Here is a 27881-nt window from a genome sequence, read left to right on the forward strand (position 1 = left end):
CGCGCCACAGATGGAACAGTGGCTCGCTCGCGGACGCCGCTGTCTTGGAGCGCGTGTGCTGCTGTTTCTGTTGCTACGGCTTTTCCGCAGCTCACTTGGGGAATAATCGTCATCTTCGCCATATCCATCATCATCATCACCATCATCAGCAGGAAGAGGGGCTGAGGAGCGGGCTGGGCTGAACTTACTGGGCTGAACAGTGAACTGGGCTGCGCGCGCGGGTCCCGCGATGTCGTGCTGAAGGAGCGCGCTTCTCCAGCCGTGCATGTTCGAAGCGGGGCGGCGGATCGCAGCACAGAGACGCCACACGAGCAGACCCAGAGCGCGCGGCGGACCCACGCAGGAGGCATGCTGCCGAGACGGAGCGCGCTCCTCGCGGCTTTCTCCGTGCACGCGCTTTTGCTGTGCTTACGAGCCAAGGTACCTGCGTGTCCGTCCTCTCTGTACACACATGATGCAGTCAGTCAGCGTGAGTGTGTGTTCGGTGCGTGCAGTGAGCGTATCGTGCGTGGTTGTGCGCAGTCACTGATTTCGTGTATAGAATAGATACATCGCCCCGCTGTGCGCCCTTCTCAGTTCTCTAGTTAAATACAATGTATCAGTACATTTTTGCTTTTGCGCCGCGGTGTATCAATCAGTGCGCGTGCTCTATTTGAACACTTGTATGTGTGTGTGTATGTGTTCTGTACACGCTGGCTCCTCAGTTGATGATGACACTTGGGGACATTTGCATTTACTCATTTATCGGACGCTTTTCTCCAACGCTACTTAGGGCGTTTAGTTCTCCACAATTATTTACCCGTTTATACAAGCGGGTCTTTTTACTGGAGCAGTAGAGTAAGTACCTCCTTGCTCAGCCAGGGGCACTACTGCAGCTGGATGTGGGATTCAAACACTGCGACCTTTGAGTCCAAACAAAGCCGAGCGCTCCAACCGAGGCGCTACCAGCAGCGACAAAAAAAAAAAAATCTGTTCGTTATTCGGTTTTGTTCATAACTCCAGATTCACTTCTGCCACTGACTAAATCATGATGAGTAAAAGCTTAAAAATGCAGGCAGCCCTCTATTTCTTTTAATGGCGACGTTCTGTAAAAGTCGCAGATATAACAAATAAAATGCCTGGCTTGTAAGACTTTTTAAGCTTTTGTTCAGTGGCAGATGTGATGAAAGATAAAAACATGTGCAACGTCCTTCCCCTTGTTACTGATGGCGGAACTCAGGAAGAGGGGCTGTAAACACTGTGGAACGAGTTGAATTAAGGGGCTCCTACACTGCTTTTGCGTTGGGTTCTCTCTACTGCCATCTATTGACTGGGTGGGTAAATAGCGGTTGGGTTCACTCTGCAAAGTAAACATTTCTAGATAATGGGTAAGTGAAGGAAATGCAAATGTTTTAGTTCTTTTTTTTTTTTTTCTTTCAAATTGCACGTTTGAAAATTTGCCACACTTTGTAACACGAGGAGCCAGTGCATTGGAGTGTATTCTGCATATTAATGTTACACGCTTGTGTTTCTGCACTTCGACTTGAGACGAAGTGAGCTGCACTTTGGAGGTGGCCCCACCCCCACCCCCCCGGGCACCTCTGGGTGTGTGTTAAGTGCTGAGCCCTGATGAAGCGCCACTGCCCCCCACCCCCTCCCCAATGTTCACTGGACCTGCTGTCTCCCTCACAGGTGTCGGAAGCAGCGGGACACTTTGAGTTCCGGGTCGCGTCCATGCAGAATGTGAACGGAGAGCTGCTGGGCGGCGGATGCTGCGGCGGCTCACGGGACGCGCAGGAACGCGGCAGCTGCTCGCGGGGCTCGTGCGAGACCTTCTTCCAAGTGTGTCTGAAGGAGTACCAGTCGAGGGTGTCCGCGGCGGGCCCCTGCAGCTTCGGCACGGGGTCCACGCCTGTCGTCGGGGGGAATTCCTTTTCTCTGAGGAACTCCGTGCGGAACGAGAAGTCCAGGATCGTGCTGCCCTTCAGCTTCGCGTGGCCTGTGAGTGGAGCGCTCCGTTTCCCGTCCTACAGCGGTGCGGAGCGATGAGCGCCGCCGCGTTTCGTTGCGCATCTCGGCAGGCACTTTGGAGACGCGCTGTGGGCGGACACAGGTGGTTCGGTACCTAAGCTGGTGCTCTTAGGTAGTCGGCTGCTTAATGGTGCCAAGCAAACGGGGCGCGTGGGTGTGGTCCGTCCGCCGATGTCCGGGAGGGTCGAGTGAAGGTGACGGCGGAGTGCTGACGTCCTCTGCATCCGCAGCGCTTCTGTAGCTCTGACTTCCGGGAGCTCTTCATTAGTCGAATCTCGCTGGAGGAGGAGTGGCATGCACAGTGAAAACAGTGTGAGAACTACGGGACCCTGGGCTGGTATCATCGGTGACCCCCTGCTAATGAGTGCGGGGGACCGGGGCCGAACGGCCCTTCAGACATTCCACGTCATTAACTTAACTCTTTGTTTTAAACGCAACACTCTGTACGTTCCAGTTTTATAGCGTTAAATATTAACTCTCCTCAGAAATTAGTAGTATATACAGTTCATCCTCACATGACAGGACTCTAATAGCAGGGAGGGGGTTCGGTCATTCCAGTGCATCACGTTCATGATTTTTTTTTAATAATTTTGACATCATACATATAGATAATTGATTTATTGTAGCAAAACATGGCATAATATCACAAGAAAACAGACATGACATGTTGTAAGATTTTGCAGAATCGCTAAGGAAATGTTGTAAATGCGACACTTATGTATTTAAAAAAGGTTTTATGCACATGAATCACTTCAAAAACTGGGAGGAAAAGTGATTTCTTTGAAAAGGCGGTGGGGAGGAAACCTGATGCTCTACCTTGCAGATTTTTTCCAAATTTTCCAATTCTGGAAAGTATAGTAAAAAGAAAGTCATCCCTACATCCGGTCACCTGAGGTGTGTTCACGTGCGGATGAATTGTTTTTACGTTTCCTCATTTATCTGACACTTTTCTCCAAAGCGACTTAGTGTTACGCTACTTGCGATTATTTACTCATTAATACAGCTGGGTAATTTTACTGGAAAAATTGTAGGGTAAGTACCTGGCTCGGGTACTGCAATTGGAGGTGGGATTCGAACCTGCGATCTTTATGTCCAAAAGAAGCCGCTCTAAGCACTGTTTTATATAAAGGCAGAACTACCTGTCCAGGTAGTTGCACTACAGCTCAGTGGAATAACAGCTTATGTATTGAAGGAACCAAAAATATCGGCTCGGTACGACCTCCCCCCTCAGTTACACCTGCACAGCAGCTACGTGTGAAAGTGTGACGTACGAAACGGCTGCACAACAGTGCTTTAACGCTGATAACGCACGCACGCACACTGTCAGAAGTGTAAGGAAGTCAGGTGAGTAGTCCGACACCCGTTTCACACTCCGAGTGTGTTGTTTTTGGGGGCGGGTATTTTATTGCCTTCATTGCGTCAGCTCTGATCCGAGGTACTTGGGCAGCCGGCTGTTTGAAACTGTTTGAAGTAGGTTTCCGGCATGAAAGGAATAAGGGCAATAAAACACCTGGCTTATCTGCTGCGTGCGGTTAAGGCGCCGAGGCACTAAGCACCGCCCACACGTGCACTTTGACACTGTAACCCGCAGTTCGAACCTCCAGTCACAAAGCGGAGCCTGGAACACTTGGTCAGCTTGAGTGGAGACCACCTGATTCGGGGTGTCTGGGGTCTGTGACATCACATCTGTGACCACGCACTTGACCTGAGATTATACATCCGCTTATTAGTTGCAGCTGTAGTTCCTGTATTGTGGTGTAAGTGAAATGTTTAGAAAACATCTTCTTAAATGCTGCACTTGACATTGACAGGTATTTCGTATTTCAGATGATTGAATAAAATGATGCCCCCACTGAGGGTTTCACTGATGGCAACCGGAACCCACTTGTGTACCATAGTACCCACAGTAAATGGTTTTAACTTTGTCACTTTACAGGGTCTTGCCCTCCGCTGCTCTATAAAACTGAACTTCCGGTTCGTGCTGCCGTATGGAACATTGGGCGTTGGGTTCCATCCAGGGAATGGTGAATTGGAAGCTGCTTGGCTGTAGGTGGGGTAGCATGATGGGGGTGTGAATTGGTTGCTAGGTAACAAGGTTGCCCTACGTTGGGACTGAATGCGCCTCCAGCAGCAAGACTCCTTTGGAAGTCCTTTTCGTGCAGTTGAGCTTGTTTGTTTTTCTCATTTCCTCCAGAGAATGAGTCGGCACGGAGTGAGTAAGGGGGTTAGTATGTGTGGAGCAGTGTCGGAGGGGGAGGGTAGCTGGATTATGTGTCCCCGCACTTGGGGAGCAGGGGGCAGTTGTTGGGGTTCCTGCGCATACCGACTGCGGTTGTACGGTATGCTCTGGTTGAAGAGTGGAAGACGGGAGATTAAATGGTATCCATCTCCTAAAACCACTCTCAGGATCACTGAGCATCTGGGGCACGGGAACGACCAAGTGCTAAACGATTTTGGTGAGGAATTTCGTCTCGGGCTCTGCGTATCCTTTAGGCTGAATCCTACCGTTCCTCTTCTGTTGGGGCTCGTCTGGCTTCTGAGAGACTCCTGCAGTATGTGGGGGTATTTTGCTTCGTAAAACTGCCACTAAGTTGAGTAAAAATTGCCCGTTTGTGGTTTTGGGAAGGTGGACCAGCGGTCAGTGGAAAAGGTTGAGAGCCCAAACACCTCGGCCGCATTACTTCGCAGTTTAAACGTCTCATCGAGGCAGATGTTTTCGATACGTTAGCATTACGTCTAAATTAGTAATTGTGAAATTGGTGTCTTTTCCACAATTCGGTAGCGCACTTTTCCAGATGTCCTGTGTTTCATTTTCCTCTATTTTGTGTTTTGAACTGGCACATGGTCACATGTGTTTGAGGTTATTTTGGGTTAAACATTACATTAGTCAGCAAAATGAGTATTTTCCCCGTGGGAATCTGCAGTCCCGGTTTGAATGAATGGCAGAGATTCCCGCTTCGGGCTTGCAGGGTAGGGACGATCTAGCTGTTGCCGGACACCGAGGCGGTGGACAAACCGGGTTGATAGTAGTTCATTAAAGTTTGGGTTACCCCTCTCAACCTTGTCATGTGTGCATGTCAGAAAGGGCTTTTGTTCAGGCTCGCTTTATTTTTTTTTTTATTTATTTTTTTTAAAAAAAAAAAAAAAAAAAAAAAAAAAAAAAAAAAAAACCATGCTTCACTGCACTCAAGGCATTCCCCTCTCTTAACCTTGACCCCGGTAGCAAGTGTTCCAGCTCTTGATGCAGGTGGTACTTCGCCAACAAGCGGGTTTATAAAACACCGGAAGCGTCTCCCTACTGCCGTGGGTTGAGGGGCTCTGGCTTCTTGTATCTGGCTCTCCGTAGTTCACGATCCCACTTTGGACACCATTATGGCCTGGTGATCCAGACAGGAGCAGTCAGAGCTAATATTAGCCAGGAACAATGGCATGCGCAGGCTGACGGCAGCGAGGATTACAAAGCATGATGGGTGCCATCCCGAAATAATGCTCGCTTGCAGTAGACTTGTCGGAGACGGACTCAGAAAAGCTGCGGTCCTGATGAGTGCGTCGGTGGTTTCGATAGCGTTACAGCTCTCGAGACGCCAACATGTCTTGTAAGTCCAGATTAGCAAGGTCCGTGAGCCACTTAAGTCCTTCTAGTGCCCCCATCCAACAGTGCCCCTGAATGGGAATGCCAGGCGGCATGCATGGCGCAACTGCCAGAAGGGTTTGTCGAGCACTGATGGAAAGAATGACATTTGTCCCTCAGATACCTCTGATACGACAGCTCGCTTCCAAAGTCTGCACCAGAGGGGACAAGGAGGACAACGTGCGTGGTCCGAGTGTTGGATCGCACGAAGGGCGATGGTCTGGGAACACCGAAGCGCAATGTTGGCTATGAAAATAAAGGAGAACCTGCAGGGGAGGATGAGTTGCCAGGTTGCTAAAGTAACGCCCCAGAATACCGCGGGCTGGTAGCAAAACGTTCTCGGATCCACAGGGCACGGTACAGGTTTAGTGGATGCAAGTTTAGAATCTACGCTCAACTGACTGGGTTGGTCTAGCGTTTCACGTATGCTGGCACAAAAAACATTCCGGATCGGAGGTCTGCCCTTAGGGTTCTAGTGTGAACCAACGTATGGATGGGTGCGGAGCAATCGGTAATCTGTAGTCAAAAGGCTGGTCACCGCTAAGACATCTGGAGCCAGAGGTTTGCACAAACCACGGGAATCTTCTGCATCATTTGAAGGTGCATCCTGCAGCAAAAGGTGCTCCCTATGAGGTAACTGGGGAAATGTCCGGGTGCTGCTGAATAACACAACTTCGCCCGTCTGGGCCTCTGATTTGGGAGCGGATCCGTGAGCCCCGCTTTTCAACCCTCCTCAAAGGCAGGAGCTGCGCAGTAATTATGCCATAAGCCCCGTTTGTATTTTATCAAGACTGATGCTATGCGTTTAAATATGTCTGTTTATCGTAGCCGAGCGCTGGAGATGAGTGAAACGTCCGTTTTTTGGCGAGGAATGTTTGTGTACTCTTGGCTCCGGGGCTATTCTAAGGCAGGAACCGAGAGAACGCGTTTCCATTGATTGATTCTGACTGCTGTTTTTCCACCGATGCTGGCTGGCAAATGGGAAAACGGTGAAATTGCCCGGCGTTTGCCAGCGGGCAGCGCTGACTGATGGCGGCGGCCGAAGGCCTCGTTAGTCTTTGTTAGACCACCGAACTGGAGATGTTTGGGTCTGGAGCGATAAGGACGCATGCGGCTCCGCCAGGCACCGGGGAATACGTTTTCAAGGAGGAGATGGGGTCACCGGTGGCCATGGGAAAAGCAGACCTGGGGGTGAAAGGTCATCACTGCTGATAACCACATGGTGAATAATGCAGCGAGCTTAATTGGAACAACCTGCTGCACATTCTGCACACACTTACTCAATTTCCTTTACGTACTCGAAGAGAGGACCTGTTTTTAATGACCATCTTGAGTCTTATCGGGGTTCAGTCCTCACACTTTTTCAAATTGAGATTAAATTTGTGAAATGTATTTGTTCAAATCAGTAAATGGGCATGGTACACGCCCAGTAGACTTCCCGATAACTCCCTCTGGACAAGGGCGGCAGTCCCAAGTGTCCGGACTTGTCCGTGTTTGCTTTTGTTTGAAGTGGTTTCCCACAGCTATCGGTGAGCGAATCCGTGGCTTCCTTCAACGAGGCTGCGATACGTGCGCGGCTGGGCTCCCTTCCAGATCTGGATGCCTGGGCCACGGTCATCTGAACTGAGCCACAGAGGCATGACCACATGAGGGAGAGGTGTGTTAACACCTGGCAGGTGTTTATCTTTTTGGGAACTTTTGTGCACCAAGTCTTCTGGCATGTGCAGCAGAGAGAGAGAGAGAGAGAGAGAGAGCGCCTTGTGTGATTAATTTCCCCTAATCGTTGTCAAGTGCGTGACGGCCAGTTTTCGAGGACAAGAGGAGCTAGCGAAAGGAAAGCGGTAAAACTGTCTGTTTTCCAGTGGTACACTGTGGATAGTGTCCAGGAAGAAGCAAGGGAAGCCCGGTGGCCCGGAGAAGGGTCCGCAAGCAGTGCCGCTGTACTGCCGCCTCACGTGGGGCGTTGTGGTAGGCCATAGGGCATGCGCAGCAACTGACGGGTAGGTGTCACGAGAGGATCTGGTGGGCGCTGGGGTGGACTTGGCACGCCAGAGCAGCGATTCCTCCACGCCCCCCCCTCCCCTCGGCTCGCTGTCGTCAGACACCCGATACTGGTGAGAGCCTCGGCGGCTTAAGGAGGGACAAAGCATTTCAAAGAGGGAGCGAGATAAAAAGTGCCTCCAGAGCCTGACCTGCTGCGGCTGGACTGGAACCAGAACCTCGCACACGTAGATGGACGCTCGGGGAGCCTCTGCCTGCATTACTTCGAAACGCACTTGCAGGCATTGGTTTTGCGTGTGTTCATTTCTCTTTCTCACACACGCAAAGAATAACGTGCTTTATCAAAACGCATTTCTTTTGGCTCCTGTACGCAGGGAGGTGAAGAGAAGCGTGGGTGGAGACGAATGTTGGAGGTTTTAAACGATAACCGGAGTTGCGTCCGACGGGAGCGAAGCTCTCGGCATCTGCAGGGAGGAGATGCCTCAGACCCTTCGATGGGGGGGGGGTGGGGGGTGGGAACAGGCCTTTGAGAGAATAGTTTCACCGAAAACGTTCATATTAATGAGTGCTGATTCTCAGGCATCTTCATCATCTTGGATGAAACTAAACAGTTGATGCCAATAAAGGCATCGGAGCATCATATGTTGATTTAACAAAGGGTTATTATTATGATAACTTAATCCAACTTTGCCACAGACGCCTTCCCGCTGTTTGGAGGGAATCAGACAAGATCATCAGGGCTTGTTTACTCTGTTTTTAATCTGCAGAGCAGCGGAGACCCATCATTTCGACACTGCTAATCAGATTAGCCGGGAAGGGACAGAACAATAATTTTAATCTCTCGGGCTAATTGGAGCCTCTCCATCCTGGATGTTGTAGATCTACGAGTAGCTGCGGGACGGTCGTGGGTAGAATATAGAGCGACAACCGTTTTCAGTAGATCTCAGGACAAATTTGCGATAGAAGTAATGATCATTTCTGGGGGTTTTTTTCAGTTTGTTTCTCCCATCCACTGACCTGCATTCTTGTGTGTTCCACAGAGAGCTTACACGTTGATAGTGGAAGCCTTGGACCTCAACAACGGCACGAGCAGCAGTGAGTATCATTCCCACACCTCCCGTCTTCGCCTGAGCTTGATTTCACATAATGTGTTTCGCGCGCGTGGAGAATTGCGTGTTCGTAGTCGGGATGCCGGAGCAGGAATCCAGACGTTTTCTCTCGGTGGAATTACCAGCTCGTCTCGGGCCCCGGGACACTCCGGTGGGGTGCGAGGGGGGCGAGGGAGCGGCTGTTGGGAGGTGCTCGGATCTAGTCCCGAAATGGAAGTTATTTTTCCGATCCTCCCCCTGAAAACAAAGCCCGCTGCCCGTGTTGGACAGCGTGTGCCGACAGGTGTTCTCGGCGGGCGGGGGGAAGGCGTGCTTCGGGCGGACGGTCCTAGAGGGGGCGAGGGAGTCGTACGCCTACGAAAATGTTTTTATACGCTTGATGACTAATGGCAGGTGCGAGCCGGGGTCACGCAATCGTGCCATCTCATCTGTTAGACCACGGGTTTGACTTCGAACTGTGACCCGTTCCGTCAGCCTTCCTCGATCCCTGTCGGCGGGGCGGCTGGATCCGCGATCCCTCAAGTGTGCGTGCGTGCGCGCGCTGCCTTGCCCTCAACTGCTGCCGAGCTTGGGGTCCGGCGTGCCAGGAGTTGGAATGTGATACCCATCAGCATCTTAGATCTTGTGTGTGTGTGTGTGTGTGTGTGTGTGTGTGTGTGTGTGTGTGTTTGCTTTCTCATTTCTGCAGAGTTATTCATCTGATGCTTTTCTCCCAAGTGGCTTAGGGTTAGGATACTTACGCTGATTTACCCATGAATGCAGCTGGGTAATTTTAACTATCGATTCAGGGTAAGTACTTTGGTCCAGGGTACTACAGCAGGAGGTGGGATCTGAACCTGGGTAATTGGAGTGCAAGACAGCAGCGCTGACCCCTGTGCCCCCTGCTGCCCCACACTGTTTACATGGGGCCCCGTGTGAAGCCCATTGAGGGAAGGCAGGTGGGGTCTCAGTATGTCGGGCGTACTACTTGGGGGAGGTGTGCATACGGTACTGGCACCCCCCCTGCCTCTCGCACCTCCCCAGAGGGACCATTAGGCCCTGAGTGTGAAAAGTGCCAACGCACAGCGACAGCCACTCCTGCCACCCATGCCTCGTGTGTCTCACCCCCCACACGCGGGTCTAAGAGCTGCGCCGCATCGCCGGCCAGGGTGAAAAGCACGCGGCAGAGCGGACGCCGTGGGTTATGCTGAGGTCAAAGTTCTTTTCTTGCTGTCCCGGCCCTGCTTCCCTGTCAATAAAGATAAAATGTGTTGTGGATTTGTCAAATATTGACTGTGCAACTTCATTTCGACGACGGCGCCTCGGTGCCACACTGAGGACACGAGCAAACGCAGCCTGCTGGCTAGAGCCAACCAGAAGGTAACGAAGCGCTAGTAGCAAAATGCAGATCCATTAGGACCCCCCCTGCCTCCTGCCTCCTGCCTCCCGGCCCCAAGTAACAGCAGTGCCATGTTGTCATCTGCTCTGTTTATTCCTCTCTATTCACACAACGCTTTATTACTTTTTCTGCTGACAGGATAACGTCACGGGGTTGCGAAACCCTGCCGTCGGGCTCGAGGTTTGGCTTTGTCTAGCTGTAGGCATTATAGTTAGTGTGCAAAGTGTCTCCTCCGTGCTACATTTCGACTGCCGAGGCTGGTCTGGATCCAGCGCCCACTGCGTGCGCCTCTTGGCACGGGGAGCTGCTTTTTGCTCCCGCTTTGGCCGTCTCACGGGAAGGCCTGGAATATTCTCCGTTTTATGACACGTCTTCACCCTACAGCCAAACGGCCGCGGCGGCAGGTAGTAGTACCCCGCCACCTCACCTCGGCCGCACGCTGCAGCCGACCAGTGAAATACCACACAGGAGTTCTGGATTCCAGACCAGCGTGAAATATTATTGCTTAATCTTCCCCTTTTTCTATGCCGTTGAGGGAAGCAAACCCCTGAATTTGGTGGGGCATCGGTGGGACATCGGTGGGTGGGGGGCAGTCGCGGGGCCACAGCTTTTAGAGGCAAAGGCCCTCGAATTGCTTGGGACGTCTGTGTTGGCTCGTGTGGAAAGGCTTCCGGAAGAGTCGGGGACGCGGGGGCCACTAGGCCCCTTGAACCTACCCCTGCGTCCGGCCCCCTCCGCCGTGGCGTCCAGAGAAGATCCCAGGGCCTGTCTGGGTGCAGTAAGGGGCCACAAGTTGGGTGTGGGTGGTATGGGGTGGCAGGGGTAGTGGGATTATGTCCGCTGCTGTTGATGGGAAGGATGCAAGATAAGTGCGCTTTGGGAGTGCTTTTTGGGGAGGGGGGGGAGATTAGGGCCACGTTGCCAGTTGATGTTGCAGGGAACTGGCAGCTTGAGACAAGTTGGGTGGTGCTGTTCTGCGATTTATGGTAACTGGGGTTTCGACATAAATTTAGCACACGGAATCGTGGTACGGGGTGTGGAGTTTTCAAAACTCTAATATCGGAAAGCTGTCGCAGTTGCGAGTTTGCGTGCCCGCGACACGCGTGCCACTTGTCTGAGGTCGTACGGTTTCCCCTGAAACCCCCAGGTTCCGGGGGAGAGGTCATCGAGAAGTCGGTCCACTCGGGCATGATCAACCCCAGCGCCCAGTGGCAGACGCTGAAGCACAACGGGCCCGTGGCCCAGTTCGAGTACCAGATCCGCGTCACGTGCGACGAACACTACTACGGCTTCGGGTGCAACAAGTTCTGCCGGCCGCGGGATGAGTTCTTCGGACACTACGCGTGCGACCACAATGGAAATAAGACCTGCTTAGAAGGCTGGACCGGACCCGACTGCAACACAGGTACGAAGACCGGCTTTCGCCGCCGTTTGGATTGCCGCCCGCCTCACCTGCGCTTTCGCAATCCGTTTCGTAAAGGAGAAGAATTAAAAGCAACCCCCCGGCTGCATTTAGACCCGAGTTGCGTTGGCCTTTTGAACACACGCACAGCTATCTGACCTCCTGACCTCAACGTGACACGAAGGGCGCACACAGACACATTTTCGGCAGCGCGAGGGTCTATTGTCGTCGGATGAATTGGTGGATTTGCGCTGGAAAGGCACCGCCTCCCCAGCCCATCTCTGGCAAAAATGATGGCAGAGCATAGATAAATCTTGGATTTTGTAGGATTACCGCGTTGGTAGGAGATTAGGACATTCCCACAAGGAGATGAGGGGGGTGGCGGACAACATGCTGACTCTTGTGTGTCTCTCTCTTTTCTCCTCTTGGCCTCCACCCGCTGGCACAGCTATCTGTAGCCAGGGCTGCAGCACGGAGCACGGACTCTGCAAACAACCAGGAACGTGCACGTAAGTGACACTGCGGGGCGTGCTCAGCTGGGGAGAGGAAGCGCTGGCGTGCGTGCGTTTCGGATGCACGCAGCGTTCGGGAAGGGGGTCTCGGGATCCGTCTCTTTCAGAGCCATTTCCTTCCGAAGCTCCCGAACCTCCCCGAGTGGGTCCTTCACCTCCTGCTACTTTTTATCTACCTAGTTTCCTATTCACGTGTCCCTTCCGCAGGTAACTACCGGAACGTGCGCTAGGACAAGCTGTGCTTCATTTACCGCGTTTGTGTGCGTAAACCCTCTGTCGGCTGGTGATGCTCTTCCGTTTACTCTGAAGTGCGTGCCACTTTGAGGAAAAGCATGTAAATGCATGGGAATGAATGCTCCCATTACACTTTTCCTTTTTTCTTTTTTAAAAAAAAAAAAACTGGATTTCATTATTATTGTTTCTAAACCCAATGACAGCCACGTGTAACTGCAGGAAAACAAGTTATCGGCAGCATGTGAAAGGCCCATCTGTAAGCCAGTGCGCTTTTTTCATGAATCTGTTGTTGTGTGAGTGAGTGAGTGTGAAAGAGAGACGTGGACAAACGCGTGGGGAGATGTTTCTGCAGCATGACCATTCCGTGCCCCGTGGCTGAATGAACGCAACTCAGACATGTATGGGAGCAGGATTAGTGCGGGAGCCACCGCCCCTCCCAGTACCACATGCACTCCAGACCCCGGGGTGCTGAGGACTTAATGGCGTGAGCTGAATCCTGCCAGAGGATACGGACAAGAGTTGGCCTTCTCCATCTCTGCTTTGATGTCTCCCCTCCTGGCCAAGACCCAATGGAAACCAGAGCTGCCTGGATCCTCTCTAAGCAGCGTCTCTATTAGCATGTGGCAGTATGAGATGAGGACCATGCTAAGGTCTAGATGGATATAAGAGGAAGCAGATTTGTGAACTTTGCTTTTTCCGTTTAATATTCATTGAGATTTTTTTGCCTTTGGGTTTTTTTTTGTTTTCTGCTGGTTTAACCAGATGGTCAGGGTCAAGACACTGGTTTAGAGAGACTTTAAACTCATTATCTACACCTTAAACTCAGTATCTAGACCTTGGGTAGCCAACATTGAGCTCCACAATAGTCCATCAGCACAAGTGAAAGTCGCACAGAAATGGGCACCGAAGAGACTGTGTCGAAGTCCAGCGCTGCGTCGTCCAGCCGGAATCGCGTCCTTGAAGCGGTGGTCTCCTTTCAGGTGTCGCTAGCTTGATCCTGGCTCTTCTTCTCAGGTGTGCTCTCTGCCGTGCACCATGTAGACAAGTGCAGGTGTCGCTTATTTACATAAGGTGCAGCTTTCCCACGGCGCCGTACCACGACTGCGCGAGGGTCAGCCCCGGAAGCCACCAGCCATGACCCCACAATGCCACGGAGCTTACGGTGCCTTACCCGGGAGACCGTGACCCGGGTACTTCGTTGCTGTGTTTGGGTCCCAGGTGGCACTATTGAGATCAGCCACATCCCAGAGGCCTTTTTGACGTAGGCTCTCGCAGCCCAAGTGAAGACTTGTCAGCCCTTTGGAAGCCAGCTCTTGCAAGACGAGACTGGAGCTGCTTGTGAGTCAACGCCCTCCGAAAAGTGGCTGTCGGTGCTCTCACGAGAAAACGCCCTCGCACTGCTGCTGAATTGCTGGGCCGGCCCGTACAAGAGCGTGGTTTTGGATCAAGATTTTTATAATGCGTTGCTTTTGTTTTCTCGGGCCCGGTGGTGGGGGTGTTGAAAACGGGGCGGACTGCCAGTCTCGGCAAAACCTGGCAACTCTGAAGTTCGAAGGGCCGAATCCCCAGTCCTTCTCGATGCCGTTGGCAATTTTATCATGACTGCGCATCATCAGCTTGTCTGCTCGCACCGTCACAAGGCGTCCCGGGCAGATCTTTAAAAAGCTTAATCCTATGAAATAAAACTAAAATCCACATTTCTTTAAGGGGATGTAAGCCAACAGCTTTTTGGTTCTAACAGAAAATTTATTACTTGGAGCAGCCAGCAAAAAAAGGTCCATGTAACCACTGACCGGAAACTGTGCCTCTTGATATTCCCATAAATTGGCTGTATTTAAGAGTGGCCTCTCTAATCACAGAGCGCAGTTGACTTTATTATCCATTTACTTTTACTAGCTTCATGCTGATGCTAGTCCGTCATGCACTCCCTTGATTTTCCTGCTCCTTGTTTCAGTTGTTCTCGGTATAACGCGTGATCTTTGCCCTATTCTCACGTCCTTCAGCTGGAACTGCTGTTGTGTACAATGCAACCCTCAACAGGATGGCACTTTGACTTCCTATGGGTTTTTTTTTTTAAACATCAAAGCCCACTGTTGTATTATGGTTTATTTTATTAACTGCATAGTAACATGTATCCTGTCAGATTGCCGGTTGGTTCGGTGGAAGTTTCTAGAAAGATGTTGTCTTTTTTTCTTCACGGAACGGCTCTCCAGCTGATGTTGAAAAGTGTGCTTCTCTTTCTCTCTTATTCGCATACTGGCCTTCTTTTATCGTTCCCTATGTGCCTCCTGCTGATTGGCCACTGAGCAGGAAGCTTTTAAACTCCATGGCACTATGAAGGCTTTCCCAGAAGAAACAGGCTCTTTCCACCTTTTTTTTTTTTTAACTTTTCCTCCCGTTTTCCGTTTCTCATAAAACAGTTTTGTCTTTGTGGGCCGGTGAACGAGAACCTGCAGTAGTGCGCTGTGAGTCAAACCCCTGGCGAGCATCAACAAACGCTTGGCCGGTCGTCCCTACAGGTGCCTGTACGGCTGGCAAGGGCAGTACTGCGACAAGTGTATTCCGCACCCAGGCTGCGTGCACGGCACCTGCGTGGAGCCCTGGCAGTGTCTGTGTGACACCAACTGGGGCGGCCAGCTGTGCGACAAAGGTAATGACGTCCGGAGCAACCCCTCACGCCTTAAAATGTAGTAAAGCTCATCCTTGCATGACCACGCTAATAGGGGGAGCCGAGTCAGGTCGTGTGATTGACCTGCCGTTCCGATGCGCCATATAATTTTGTAAAGTATTCTGACGTATTAATGTTGGTATATCTAAATAAAACATTTTAACAAAACAGCATAATGACATAAATGGAATTTATCTAAGCAACTGAATAGTACAATTGAGAAATAATGATCATGATGGAATGTTGGAAGACTGCACATTTACCGCCCTTCCTCACCAAAACTGCATTTATAATAGCAATAATGTTTTTAATGTTAAGTCATGCAAGTAAATCACTTAATACTGAGAATGATTTTCACCTGCCTTTAAATTTTTTTAAAAATTTTCTGCTTTCCCAGTGTTTCAATTTACTGCCAGTTTTCCAAAAAATGTACTGAAAAGTAATAATGTGACGCACTGGGCTCACCTGACTTGGCCACCCAAGGTCCGGTCATGTGCAGATGAACTGTACCGACGAACCTCCCCACACCTGCAGATTTGAACTACTGTGGGACTCATCAGCCGTGCTTGAATGGGGGCACCTGCAGCAACACGGGACCTGACAAGTACAAGTGTTCTTGCCCCGAGGGCTACTCCGGGGTCACCTGCGAGAAGGGTATGTACCGTCGACGTCAGTGCTCTAAATGTTGGCTGCACCGCGATGCTCGAGGCCGTAGCGTATTGCACGTGTTGAACCTGGGCGCGGCCGTCCTAAACGCCTGCAACGCAAATCTGACTTTGAGTGCGTGTCCTCTGTTCTGCGTTCAGGTATGTGCGCTTTTTTTGCGCAAAAGTGCGAAAGACTTTATCACGTTCGCCTTTTCCGCTCTAAGACGTAGCGGAGATGGTCAGTGGACAGCCGCTGTGGAAACTCGATGGTTCGATGCACACAAAGAGCCAGCAGGTAGTGTCAGAGTTGCCCTCAGGAGGGACAAGGTCTGGAATCCACTGGAACCCTTCCACCGCTGCCCAAGGGGTCGTCAATCATCAATCGTCAACAATGTCAATCATTAATTGATTCGTAAGAGAATTTCTACAGAGAAAGAGGGAGGACTTTGTGGATCCTTCGCCCAAAACGCCTCCCTGCCGCTTCTCACAGGAGGAGAAGGGGCTGTCAGATGGAGTCACGCTGCATTGGTCAGGTCAACTTAGCATGAAAGATAATTTCCTGGCTGTGTGAGCTGGCGAGAGGCTAATGGGAAGGAGAGGGGATTTGTTCAGGCCGCTCTCTCGGTGCACCAGGGTGGTCCACGGTGCGCGCGCGTGCGTGTGTGTGCGTGTGTGTGGGGGAACTGGGGAGGTGAAGCCTGGGTTCCCCCCCATTTATGGACAATTGTGGGACTGAATTTTGGACATTTTCGTTCTTCGTCACCAGCGGAGCACGCATGCCTCTCCAACCCCTGTTCCAACGGCGGGACTTGCACGGAGACGAGCCAAGGGTTCGAGTGCCAGTGTCCACTGGGCTGGAAAGGCTCCTCCTGCACGATCAGTAAGGCCCACAAGCCCCTGCGGTGACCGTTTGTTTGTTTCTGCTGAAATAACCGTGCAGTTCGGGTGTCCAACAGCGCCTTCCCTCCTGGAACCCGAATCACCTATTGATCACTGTTTGCCAGCTGTTGCCGCACAGCTGATTGCATCACGAATTCTCGATCCTCCTCCCTCTCAGATGTGGATGACTGCGAGCCAAACCCCTGCGGCCACGGCGGTACGTGCCATGACCTCCTCAACGGGTTCAAGTGCAGCTGCCCCCCGCAGTGGACCGGCAAGACCTGCCTGATCGGTGGGTGCTACCTCTCTCTCCTGAACTCCCCAGCAAGGCGTCCTTGAGAAGACTGCTGTATCGGGAGCCTGGAAAAAGCACGTGTGCTTATGTAGGGCTGTTGGTGGCGACGGGGGCGGGGCTTGCAACAGGAAGCAGGCCTGTGCTTGGGGTTCCTGCGGGAAAGGCAGGAAGGCTCCCTCGCCCAACTCTTGTCAACGGCAGTCGAGATTCTCCGTCAGGAGGAATAATCCCGTGAGGATTAGCCCCAGGAAAAAAACATAAGCGCCTCTGCTCATCCACTAATTCTAACTTTTTTTTTTTTTTTTTGAAGTGTTAAGAGTTGCATGCTTGGGGAGAGCCAATATTTTTGGTTTCGCTTTCCCACCTAACTACCCGAGGAAAAAGTGACTCGTGGTCACGATGCTGTGTATGAAGATGAGTGTTTGAGACACTTCATCAGATCTACAGTTATCAATTTTTTTTTTTTCAAGTTGCAAGCAAATCAGTTTCAATATTGCAGTAAAGTGATCTTTTGTAAAACAATTTGTGTCCCACTTTGGAACTTTTTTCCTTTGGAAAATTCTGGAACATATGTGAAATAATATTGCAATATATGAAGCTGCCCAATATCCCATCAGAAGAGGTCTGTTCTTGTGTGCTTGAGGTGGACTGGCAGCAACAGAAGAGATTTCTTCCTAAGTGATGTCTGCTTTGCCTTTATCTATGTAGAACATTCTGGAATTTTTTTTTTTTTTTTTTTTTTTTTTTTTAAATAATATTGTGATGCACTGTCCAGTCATTCCAACACCTGGTCATGTGTAGAGAAACTGTACTGGAAGCACCAGCTGTCCTCCCCGCAGTAGTGTTGGCTCCAGGTACAAGATACGTTGCCAAGCTGTGTGAGAACACACTCCCGATTCAGGGTATTGTCTCTCACTCCTCTTTTTCCCAGATGCCAACGAGTGCGACAGCAAACCTTGCGCCAACGCCAATTCCTGCCGCAACCTCATTGGGGGATACTTCTGCGACTGCCTGCCGGGCTGGAGGGGGCAGAACTGTGATGAGAGTAAGTAAAGATGTGCGGTTGAGAGGCCCGAAGGGTCCAGATTCGGGTCCCGCGTCGAGCCGAGGTGCGAGTGTTTCCTGAGAGGGAGTCGTCCTGTCTGGAAGGCGCCGCTGTCCCGTCCCGCGGTCGGACTCCCGATGATAATGCCTCGAACAATCGTGAGAATTTGCGACGTCCACTCGAACCCGCTCCCTCACCTTTCCTACCCTTCGGAGAGTTGTCATCGCAAGGGAAGCGTGGCAGCAAAATCGACATGTGAAATTAGCGAGGCCCACTTAAGCAGTGCGCGCAACCTGTAAATCCACGTCAGGAAGCTTGTCTGAGGACTGGGAGCGAGGCTATGCTGTGAGCGACACGTGCATGACACTAGTCCCTTTCTGCTCCACAGATATTAATGACTGCCAAGGACAGTGTCAGAACGGAGGGTCCTGCAGGGTAAGTGCCACCCCTCGTGTGTGTGTGAACGGTCACACTCAGCCGAAAACAGCAACACTAACGTTTTTTTTTTTTAAACTGCTTTAAAATGACCAAATGGGGGAACAAACAGTAAGACATGTTGTACACCGAAATGTGTGCAGGATGGGGTCTCTGACAGGACTATAAAGGGGGAGGGAGGGTGGGTGAGGGGGACGCCTCTTTGGCTACAGGGGATCGAGTTACCACTAAGAGTCCTGTCCTGTGTCGCTGCCAGGAAAATTCCTCTTAATTATTTTGGAATGGTGTTGTTCGTGATGTTTCACGATTTTTCTTTCCTCTCCTTTTCCAACTTCGCTATTTGCTGCTCTGCTCTGCTCCAGGACCTGGTTAACAGCTACCGCTGCACGTGCCCGCCTGGCTTCACTGGGGAGCACTGCGAGACAGATGTCGATGAGTGCGCCAGCAGCCCATGCTTGAACGGAGGGCGCTGTCAGGACAGAGTCAACGGCTTCCAGTGCTTGTGCCCGGCAGGCTTTTCCGGAAACCTCTGTCAGGTGACAGTCAGACACTCGGACCCTCATCCATCCTATATCGGAGGTTCTTCATCTTTAGTCACGTAGCTACGTTTTACATCTATGTGATATAGAACACTCTCAGCTATGTATGGGGTTGGGGAGCATGCAGGATGCATTCAGACTATTGCCTGGTACTGTAGGTATACTATGAGCTCATGTTTTATTATTACTATTTAGCTAATTCCGACTATGCAAGGAGCCAGTCGAACTGTCGCTGAACTTCCATACTGCGTCTCCGGATGGCACAAAAACACAGGATCACCACACGCTCCATGTCTCTGATCCTAAACTCCCGACTTTGCGCTGCCTTCCCGCAGCTGGACATCGACTACTGCGAGCCGAACCCATGCCGCAGCGGAGCGCAGTGTTTCAACCTGGAGACCGACTACTTCTGCAAGTGCCCGGAGGACTACGAAGGCAAGAACTGCTCGCGCCTAAAGGACCACTGCCGCACCACGTCCTGTCAGGGTGAGTCCGCGTTTCCCCCCACCTGCTTTTTTTTCCTATTTAGCTTCTGCTCTTCTCTTTGCCGAAGACGACCTCCCGGCACAGGGCTTTAATGATGCTGCGATCGCTGCCTGGTTTCCATATTCTCTCCCACCTCGCCCCGATTTCCCCCTGGGGGCTCATTAGCACTGGAAAAGTTCAAGTATTTGTTTCATGTTTTCAAGCTCCGTTGCCAAACTCCTCTTGACAAGAGTCCAACCCCCCCCTCAGCCCCATGTCTAAAACACATGCCCACTTTTTTGTCCCTCATCCCTAAACCCTTGGACAGAGCGGCAACAAATGTGGTGACCTGTTAGTGGCTCGGTGTGTGTTCTTCCTGCTGGTGGCTTGAAGCCCTCCCATGTGGCACTTGAGAGACTGGAAGCCAAACCAGCCACAGAGCCAGATAACAGCTCTGTTCCCCTCCACCTGACAGAGGCTGCTGCTCAATGTGCAGTAGAAAGACACGACCATCCCCTTTCCAGATGAGAGAAGGAGAAAAGGAGCTCGGGGGGACCCCTCAATGTGGATTAGTGCCAAAGCAGGCCACCCCTCATGGATTCATGTGGGAGAATAACTTTCTTGTGGTATTTTCTCCAGTTAATCACATTCTTTTAAACCTGCTGCTAGAGCTGTCATTGGAGACGCTGAATCACAGCATGTTCAGTCAAATGGCTCGAAGCAAAACGTTCTCCTGGGCTAGACAGTAGTGTGGCAGGTTTCTTTACACCTCAGTTGAGGTGTGTCCCGATGTGTTCATGTACACCTGGTTTCACGTGTTTTTGTGGTTGTGCGCTTGTGTCCGTACTCCTGAGGTCAGTGTACGTGAACACTTTTTCATGGTGTCTCACATTTTTCCCCGTCTTCTCTTTGCAGTGATCGACAGCTGCACGGTGGCCGTGGCCTCCAACAGCACACCTGAGGGGGTGCGCTACATCTCGTCCAACGTGTGCGGCCCACACGGCCGCTGCCGGAGCCAGGCTGGGGGACAGTTCACGTGCGAGTGTCAAGAGGGCTTCACCGGGACCTACTGCCATGAGAGTGAGTCTCATCTAGTGTACCTGTAGTGCTGGGGAAAAAATATTCAATCGGAAGACATTTAAACATCCCTTGTTTTGGAACAGTAAGGTTGCAGCAAAATCTCGACACTTGTAATTTACCTTATGAAGCTCTGTGCAAGAGAAAGATGAGCGTACACCCGACTTCCTTGGAATGGGGGGCCCATCAAGTGTGCTGTGGGTTGCAGGTGGTCATGGGGTCCTACGGCCATGAGGTGTCCGCACCGATTGCTGCAACCCTGAGCGGGGCTCCAGACAGCCCTCGCGAACACTTGTGCGTTAGTGTTTTTAGCTGGTGAAGGACTTGACAAACAGCTGGGGTCCTTGCAGGATGGAGGGCTGAGCACGCAGCTTGTCCCCGTTTTCAAAGCGGAGTCGAAGGTGTCCTTGCTGTTCAAGGTGCCAGTAGGAAAAGAAATTAAAACCAGGCGCCCAGTTCTTGAGCCTCTTAGCACACTAACAACTTACACACTGTAGCTGTGCACGGGTTTTCCTGCATACAGTGTGACATTGACTGAACGCAGCCAACCTTCCTGCCTCCAGTACAGCTCACCACACACATCCAGTTTGACTGGCCAAGTCTAGTGCATCACAATATTTTTAATTTATTAAATATTTTTCCAGAATTTTCAAATACAGAAAACTGGCAAAGTTGTGCACATAGATTTTAAAAATCACTATTTCAATGTTTGAAATTATTTATTTGCGTAAAACATTAACATTTAACTTATTCATTTCTCTATTGAGCTGTAGATTCTCTGGCAAAATGGTCCTAAAAGATTTAAAATGATTTCCATGTTAAAACATTTTACTTGCATGTAAAAAGATGTCATTTTGAAATGACCAAAAAAAAAAAAGATATGAAACCTTAAAATGACCAGATCCCCCCCCATTAGTTTGATCACTTAAGGATCGACTGTTCTCTAATAAGAGGTCAACCCTAACCCTTCCGGAATATGAAGTGTGGGTCAGGAGCTCCTTTAAGGTATAAACTAGTCACCTAGAAGTTAAGACCTATTATTACCCCGCTATTAAGACACGGGGCGTCGTGTGTGTGTGTGTGTTTTCACAGTATTCGGTGGCATGTTGGCATGACCGTTTCCTCTCTGTCCACAGACATCAACGACTGCGAGAGCAACCCGTGCCGGAACGGGGGCACGTGCATCGACAAGGTCAGCGGGTACCAGTGCATCTGTGCCGACGGCTGGGAGGGACCCCATTGCGAGATCAGTAAGTCTCCCTTGTCTCCCTCTCGTTCTGTCGCACTGTGCCGCGGGAAGTGCCCTTCTCACAGTTTGCTCTCGCCGCCCCCTCAGACATCGACGACTGCAGCGCAAACCCGTGTCACAACAGGGGCACATGCAAGGACTTGGTGAACGACTTCTTCTGCGAGTGTGGCAACGGCTGGAAGGGGAAGACCTGCCATTCCCGTAAGCATACCGCCTCTGTCCTTTGTATTCAGGATCTGGCCTTTCACACTTGGTTGGACAGAGTAACAGCTGTCCCTCCCTCCCAGGCGAGAGCCAGTGTGACGCAGCCACCTGCAACAACGGAGGGACGTGTTATGATGAAGGGGACACCTTCAAGTGCACGTGTTCGCCAGGCTGGGAGGGCGCGACCTGTAACGTAGGTGAGCCGACCAGGGACACGCGTGTCCAGAGCCGCGCTTCGCGTGTCAGCATTGACAGTAATCTGCTGACCTCGAGGATTATCCATTGAAAGGGCTACATACATCCTGAGATTTGATTCTCCCATCGTGGCCGTTGAGCATCCTGCACGTGAAGGAATACGATGGCTGACCGGTCTGTTGTCTCGCTTCCCAGCCACAAACAGCAGCTGTTTGCCGAACCCCTGCGAGAACGGGGGCACCTGCGTGGTCAGCGGCGACTCTTTCACCTGCGTCTGCAAGGAAGGCTGGGAGGGGTTCACCTGTACTCAGAGTGAGTTGGGAGTGGGCAGTAGGGGAGGGGTGTGGGAAAGTCAGGTCGGCCTAGTGCTGCGCGGCTGCTGCCTGCTGTCGGATCGCGTCCTTCCTGACCGTTGAATCCCATCACAACCAAAAAAAACCCCAGCAAATTGGAAAAGTGGAGACAGCTGTTGAGCCCACCCCCCCTCCCTTTCGCCTGCACATTCCTCAGTCGGTCAGCAACAACAAGCAGCAGTCCCACCCTCTCCACTTCTGGCACCAAGAACGAGTCCCTCCCCGCTGCGCTTTGTGTGCTTTTGCAAACTGAAGTATTCTAGACGCGAGCGAGGAGGGTGGTACCTGCAGATGGGGGCTGAGCGGGGTGGCGGCACAGCCGAGACCTGGGGGGGGTTCCGCCCACGCAAGTCAAGCTCAGGCATGCTTTTGTTTTGCTTTCTGACCACCTTACATGTGTCAAGTTGTTGTAGTAGTAATAATGATGATAATAAACCTTTGTCTTTCAGATACCAATGACTGCAATCCACATCCCTGGTAAGTCCCTTCAAGGTTTCTGTTCAATTAGACTCCAGTAAACAGCTCCAAAGCACCCCCCACCCCATCTCGCTCTCCCTCTTACGCTTTCTCTCCTTCTCCCTCCCTTTATCACTCCCAGAGAAGTTGTCACAGCTTGTGAGAAATGGCATAATAAACAATTACACTGTCATGACTTCAGAAATACAGTATTTGAAATATGCTCATGGAAGCCACAATTGTGGCTTTTATGTGAAGGACCATGACTGGAAATGACCTCCAGCTGACCTCAGGAGGTCACTAACACTGTGCTCCTCTGCAGCTACAACAGCGGGACCTGCGTGGACGGGGATAACTGGTACCGCTGCGAGTGCGCTGCGGGTTTCGCTGGCCCGGACTGCCGGATAAGTGAGTCTTAAGGCCCCTCCCTGTCACATCTTTTATCGATCCCCCTTTAACACCCGTTTAAGCACGCCCCTGTCAAGCTGCTGTCAGAGTCTCGGGTTGGAGATGCTGGTAATGTTGGGGGTTAGGTGATGCCCTCCAATTTAAAAAGGGGGGGGGGGGGGAAGCTTTGGATTTCCAGTCAAGTGCTGTCTGTCAGTTTCCATTCTGAGCACAGATCTTAAAATTCAAGAGTTGCTCACAAAGTCACTGAAGATGATCTGGCTTTGAGTCCCTCAGAGATTCCCATCCTTCTTCTAGTCACGTGTTGGGCTTGGGCAGCTCTAAAATCATGTTTCTGCATGTCAGTGTCCACCTTGACTTTCACTGCTAAGCTGGAACCTCATCATACTCTGTGGTCAAGGTGTCAACAGAAGTAGGCTTTCCTGCTGTTTTCTGCAGCCTTGTGCATGTGTGTGTGTGTGTGTGTGCGTGCGTGCGTGTGTGCGAGCGTGCGTGCGTGTGTGCGAGCGAGAGGAAGGGGCCCTGGAAAACACATTTTCTCTTTTTGAGGTACAACTAAGTGAACTGTTTTGTTTGTACCTGGGATTCGTCTTCCGCGTTACCTCCCCCGTCGCTTTTTCATCTTTGAGATAAAAACTGGGTTTGTTGACGGTGGGTTTTCATCTCCCTCCCAGACATCAACGAATGCCAGTCCTCGCCTTGCGCCTTTGGTGCCACCTGCGTGGATGAGATCAATGGCTTCCGCTGCCTTTGCCCACCTGGACAGACTGGGCCTACATGTCAGGAAGGTATGGGCTGCAGTCATGGGTCTTGATGTCCATTCAAGGCTTAGATGGTTAGAAAGCTCAACAGGAAGCACAGCAGGCTTTACGTGAGCTCACTAAAAAGGAAATGCTCACTTGTGCTGCAGCCACGAGACAGCCCTGTGTCGCCAATGGACACCTGATGACTGACGGGGCCAAGTGGGATGATGACTGCAACACCTGCTGGTGTCACAATGGGAAGGTCTCTTGCACAAATGTAAGGGCCCGCCAGTTTCACCGCCATTAATATCACACGGGAAGATTGGGACCTCTGTGTATGTACTTAGTGTACCAATGTCTGCAATGTGCATTTGGCAGATGTGGTGCGGGCCCAAGTCTTGCCAGGTCAACAGTAAAGGTCGCGGGGAGTGTCCCACTGGGCAGTCCTGCATGCCCATCAAGGAAGAGAACTGCTTCGTGAAGCCCTGCTTCGGCCTGGGGGAGTGTAGGTCATTGGACCTGCCCCCTGTACAGACCCAGTGCCAGCTGAGCAGCAACTTCCTGGAGAACAGTTGTGAATACATTACCTTCACCTTCAACAAGGAGAGCATGCCACAGGTGAGCCACTGCTGGGAGAGAGCAGCCAGGCTAAGCCACGTTCAACTCGGTGCAGCTGAAAGGGCTTTGAAACATGTAAGCTACAGGTGCCCAGTTTTCCACCTCGGACCACAGTGCAGGCAGGTCCGTCCACCCAAGCTACTCTGCACTGACGAATTGCCACCTTGCTCGGTTGATGCCAGTTTCTCCTCCAGCATTAGATTATCTTCTAATGACTAGTATTTCTAAACAGATATACAGTCATGTTACTGTATGAATGTGAACTTGAAAATGACCACCGGGAATGGAAAGTATCATGATTTCCAGCATATCTTTCGGTGACAGAGATGCAGGCTTATGGTTTGGCTCATAAAGGTTCAAGCTTGGTGCCAAGACCAGGGTGTGTACCAATTGTGTGTGGCATGAGAGTGAAGAACTGGGCAGCTTTTGCAGTACGACTTTCCTTCTGTTGTTTCCAGGGCCTAACCATCGAGCACATCTGCAATGAGCTGAGACACTTGTACACGATGAAGAACCTCTCCACAGAGTATTCGGTGTTCATGACTTGCGAACCCTCAACGAGCGCCAATAACGAGATCCACATGGCCATAGTATGTGCTCGTCCCGTTCTTCTTTACAGAAGACTTCATGTTATCAGTTTTTACCACTGCAGGGGTCATAAATGCTCACCCATAACCTCTGCCAAGGCTTTGTAAATTATCTCAACCTGCATAAAAATATTAACCTTATCATTTCAGTCTATGCCGGAACAGAGGCCAGACAAGGTCCCAATCGAAGCTGTCGCAGACAGAATTTTCGACCTCATCAGCAAACGCAATGGCAACAACAGCATCGTGGCGGCGATAGCAGGAGTGCGTGTGCAGCAGAGACCACCCCTGATCAAAACTGGTAAGAGGGCCCTCTTTTGAAGATGCTTCCAAGCAGTGTTCTGCATGTGGAGTTTTACAAGGCTTTGGCTCACAGGCTTAAGAATGACACATGTAACACCCTAGAGAGGGGGTGGGGTGGGAGCTGTTTAGGGAGGCCTGGATTGGCATGAACCCACAAAGGACTTAGCTCCAGGCCTGGCGCCCCAGGACTGACACCAGTTTCTGCATTGAGCTGTCATCTCCGAAGCAGGGAATGTTGAACGCGATGGAAAATTACAACTGCAGTGTTTATGGGGTTGGTCTGAGAAGAATCCCGTTCCCAGGTCTCCATGACAACAGCCAGTGTGCCACTGGAAAATTATTCCAATTATACCGCACTAGGGTCCAGTGGTCAAACACAAGTTAATTCTGCAGTCCCATTATTTCTGAGAAAACTTTCATACTTCCACCTGGACCACACTGACGGTACGGCTTGACGCGCAGGTTCCAGGGCAGGTGATGTGCTCAGGAATTCCTGTTCAAATGGGGCTCATGAATTTACATGACAAATTCAGGTCTGCAGATTTCCCCAAGCTGTTTTATCTAGTTGCCGGTAGCAATTGACAACATTGAATCGCTTATCTTAGACTTTTTTTTTTTTTTTAAATTTATGGGCCTAAATGGGTTTGAGCCATTTTATTCACTGCAAACAAACTTTCAAAACACCGAACTCTAAATATAAGGCTGTTTTCGGCATCAGGTTGCGCTGTACTCCTTTTTTCTGGTCTTTTCATCAGACTACCTGGTCCCCCTGCTGAGCTCCGTGTTCATTGTGATCTGGATCCTGGCGCTGGTCGGTGCGCTGTGGTGCGTTCGCCGGCGTCGGAAGCAGAGCGGCAACAACACGGCGGTGGCTGCGTCGACCTCGGAGGACAACACCACCAACAACGTGCGGGAGCAGCTCAACCAGATCAAGAACCCCATCGAGAAGCACGCGGCCAACAGCACGCCCGGCATCAACGAATACGAGGGCAAGAACTCCATCATTGCCAAAATCAGGACGCAAAACTCCGAGGTGGAGGAGGAAGACATGGAGAAGCAGCTGCACAGAGGCAGGTTCACCAAGCAGCCAGCGTACACCCTGGTGGACCGCGAGGACAAAATGACACATGGCACACCCAGCAAACACGCGAACTGGACAAACAAACAGGACAACAGAGACTTGGAGACAGCACAAAGCCTAAACCGATTGGAGTACATCGTATAGCAGGACTTTTGGGTTGCGAGGCAACCGAGCTCTTGGCGGAAAGCTGCGAGTTTGTACTTCTTAAACTGTTGTCATATTTTGACGCGAAGGTCGTTATTTACGTAGGATCCCTGTGTTAATTTAAGTTCTGACAAGCTGGCTTACACTGGCAACGACAGTGGCTGTGGTTGGCTGGAAGAGCAGGTGCTGCGCTCCACATCTATGCAAAACTAGTTTCAAGAGCCCTTTTGTAAATCCTTCTTCACATTGTACAGGATGGGTCAGATCCTTTAGAAAGTCTTTACAAATAGTCTTAAGTGTTATTTTTCTAAGTAATGCTGGAAAAAAAAAAAAACATGCTGAAAAAGAGCATACAGTTTAGTATATATATGTGGGCTCAATGTGGTTGATGTACAACTAGTTCTGTATCAGAAAAGTGCCTTTGCAGCTGTATACCACAACAACCGTCAAAAGAAAGTTTATTATTTATTTTTAATTTTAATTTTTGGGGAGGGCTGGGTCAGTGTCAGCAGTTGCTGTCAAAAATGAAGAATTAAGTGTCATTTTAGAACGCTGTATAGATATGTACATTTTTTTTAATTAATCACTGTGTATATTTGATTTATTAACTTAATAATCAAGAGCCTTAAGATACCATTCCTTTTTATTTAAATGTATTGTGTAGAGTTGAAGGTTTTGATAGCTTTGTGAGCTTCTGACTTTATTTTTGATGAAAATTGTTTCACGTTTCATAAATGCCAAATTTTGAAGTGCTCTAGAAAGAATAGTTTATTTTTTAACAAATAGAATGGGCATTTTTGTGCCTGAAAAACCATGTTTTTGTACAATGTCAGATGTAACAATTTCAAAAACATCCTTTTTGCCAGGTGTTTTTTGTAACTACTTAAGGCATGTGAGGACGAAATAGAGAAAGAGGAGAAAAAGAACTTTGCTGCTTTGGGTTTTACGAGACAGTAGGGCAGGTATGAACAAAATGCTAAGGGAACAAAATTGTTTATATAATGGTTATCTATCGCAGAGGAAAAAAATAAGGTGATTATAGAAAGGGAGACAAATCCATTTGCTCACACGGTACATGTAAAAGGCAAACTGCTTCATAATTACATTGCTTCAATTAGCATAATGTAATAAGCTAGTCTGAATACTTGAAGAGTAGGAAGGCATCTGGGAACACTGTAGACAACTACACACGACACACTGCCTTAGACAGGAA

The 27881-nt window shown here is 50.5% G+C and overlaps 1 protein-coding gene across 1 annotated transcript; it reads left to right on the top strand.

Annotated features, from left to right (window-relative positions):
* Positions 1 to 27316, top strand: LOC108927139 (protein jagged-1b-like). Its single transcript, XM_018740241.2, has 26 exons — positions 1 to 420; positions 1672 to 1980; positions 8683 to 8737; positions 11277 to 11534; positions 11980 to 12040; positions 14797 to 14927; positions 15480 to 15599; positions 16359 to 16472; positions 16650 to 16763; positions 17698 to 17811; positions 18200 to 18246; positions 18609 to 18782; positions 19121 to 19271; positions 20166 to 20330; positions 21464 to 21577; positions 21664 to 21777; positions 21864 to 21977; positions 22171 to 22287; positions 22778 to 22805; positions 23107 to 23192; positions 23867 to 23980; positions 24103 to 24212; positions 24314 to 24553; positions 25012 to 25143; positions 25291 to 25441; positions 26199 to 27316. The coding sequence occupies exons 1-26, from the start codon at positions 349 to 351 to the stop codon at positions 26666 to 26668; spliced, it is 3675 nt and encodes a 1224-aa protein (XP_018595757.2). The 5' UTR covers positions 1 to 348; the 3' UTR covers positions 26669 to 27316.
* Positions 27317 to 27881: the final 565 nt, after the last annotated feature.

Source organism: Scleropages formosus, chromosome 4 (genome assembly GCF_900964775.1).
Source record: "Scleropages formosus chromosome 4, fSclFor1.1, whole genome shotgun sequence".
NCBI lineage: Eukaryota > Metazoa > Chordata > Actinopteri > Osteoglossiformes > Osteoglossidae > Scleropages > Scleropages formosus.

What these genes read in the sequence shown, in the direction of transcription:
- LOC108927139 (XM_018740241.2), top strand. Translation starts at nt 349, where the DNA reads ATGCTGCCGAGACGGAGCGCGCTCCTCGCGGCTTTCTCCGTGCACGCG. An exon ending in CCTTCAGCTTCGCGTGGCCT is followed by an intron (nt 1,981 to 8,682) that starts GTGAGTGGAGCG and finishes TGTGTTCCACAG; the next exon opens with AGAGCTTACACGTTGATAGT. An exon ending in CGGGGTCACCTGCGAGAAGG is followed by an intron (nt 15,600 to 16,358) that starts GTATGTACCGTC and finishes CTTCGTCACCAG; the next exon opens with CGGAGCACGCATGCCTCTCC.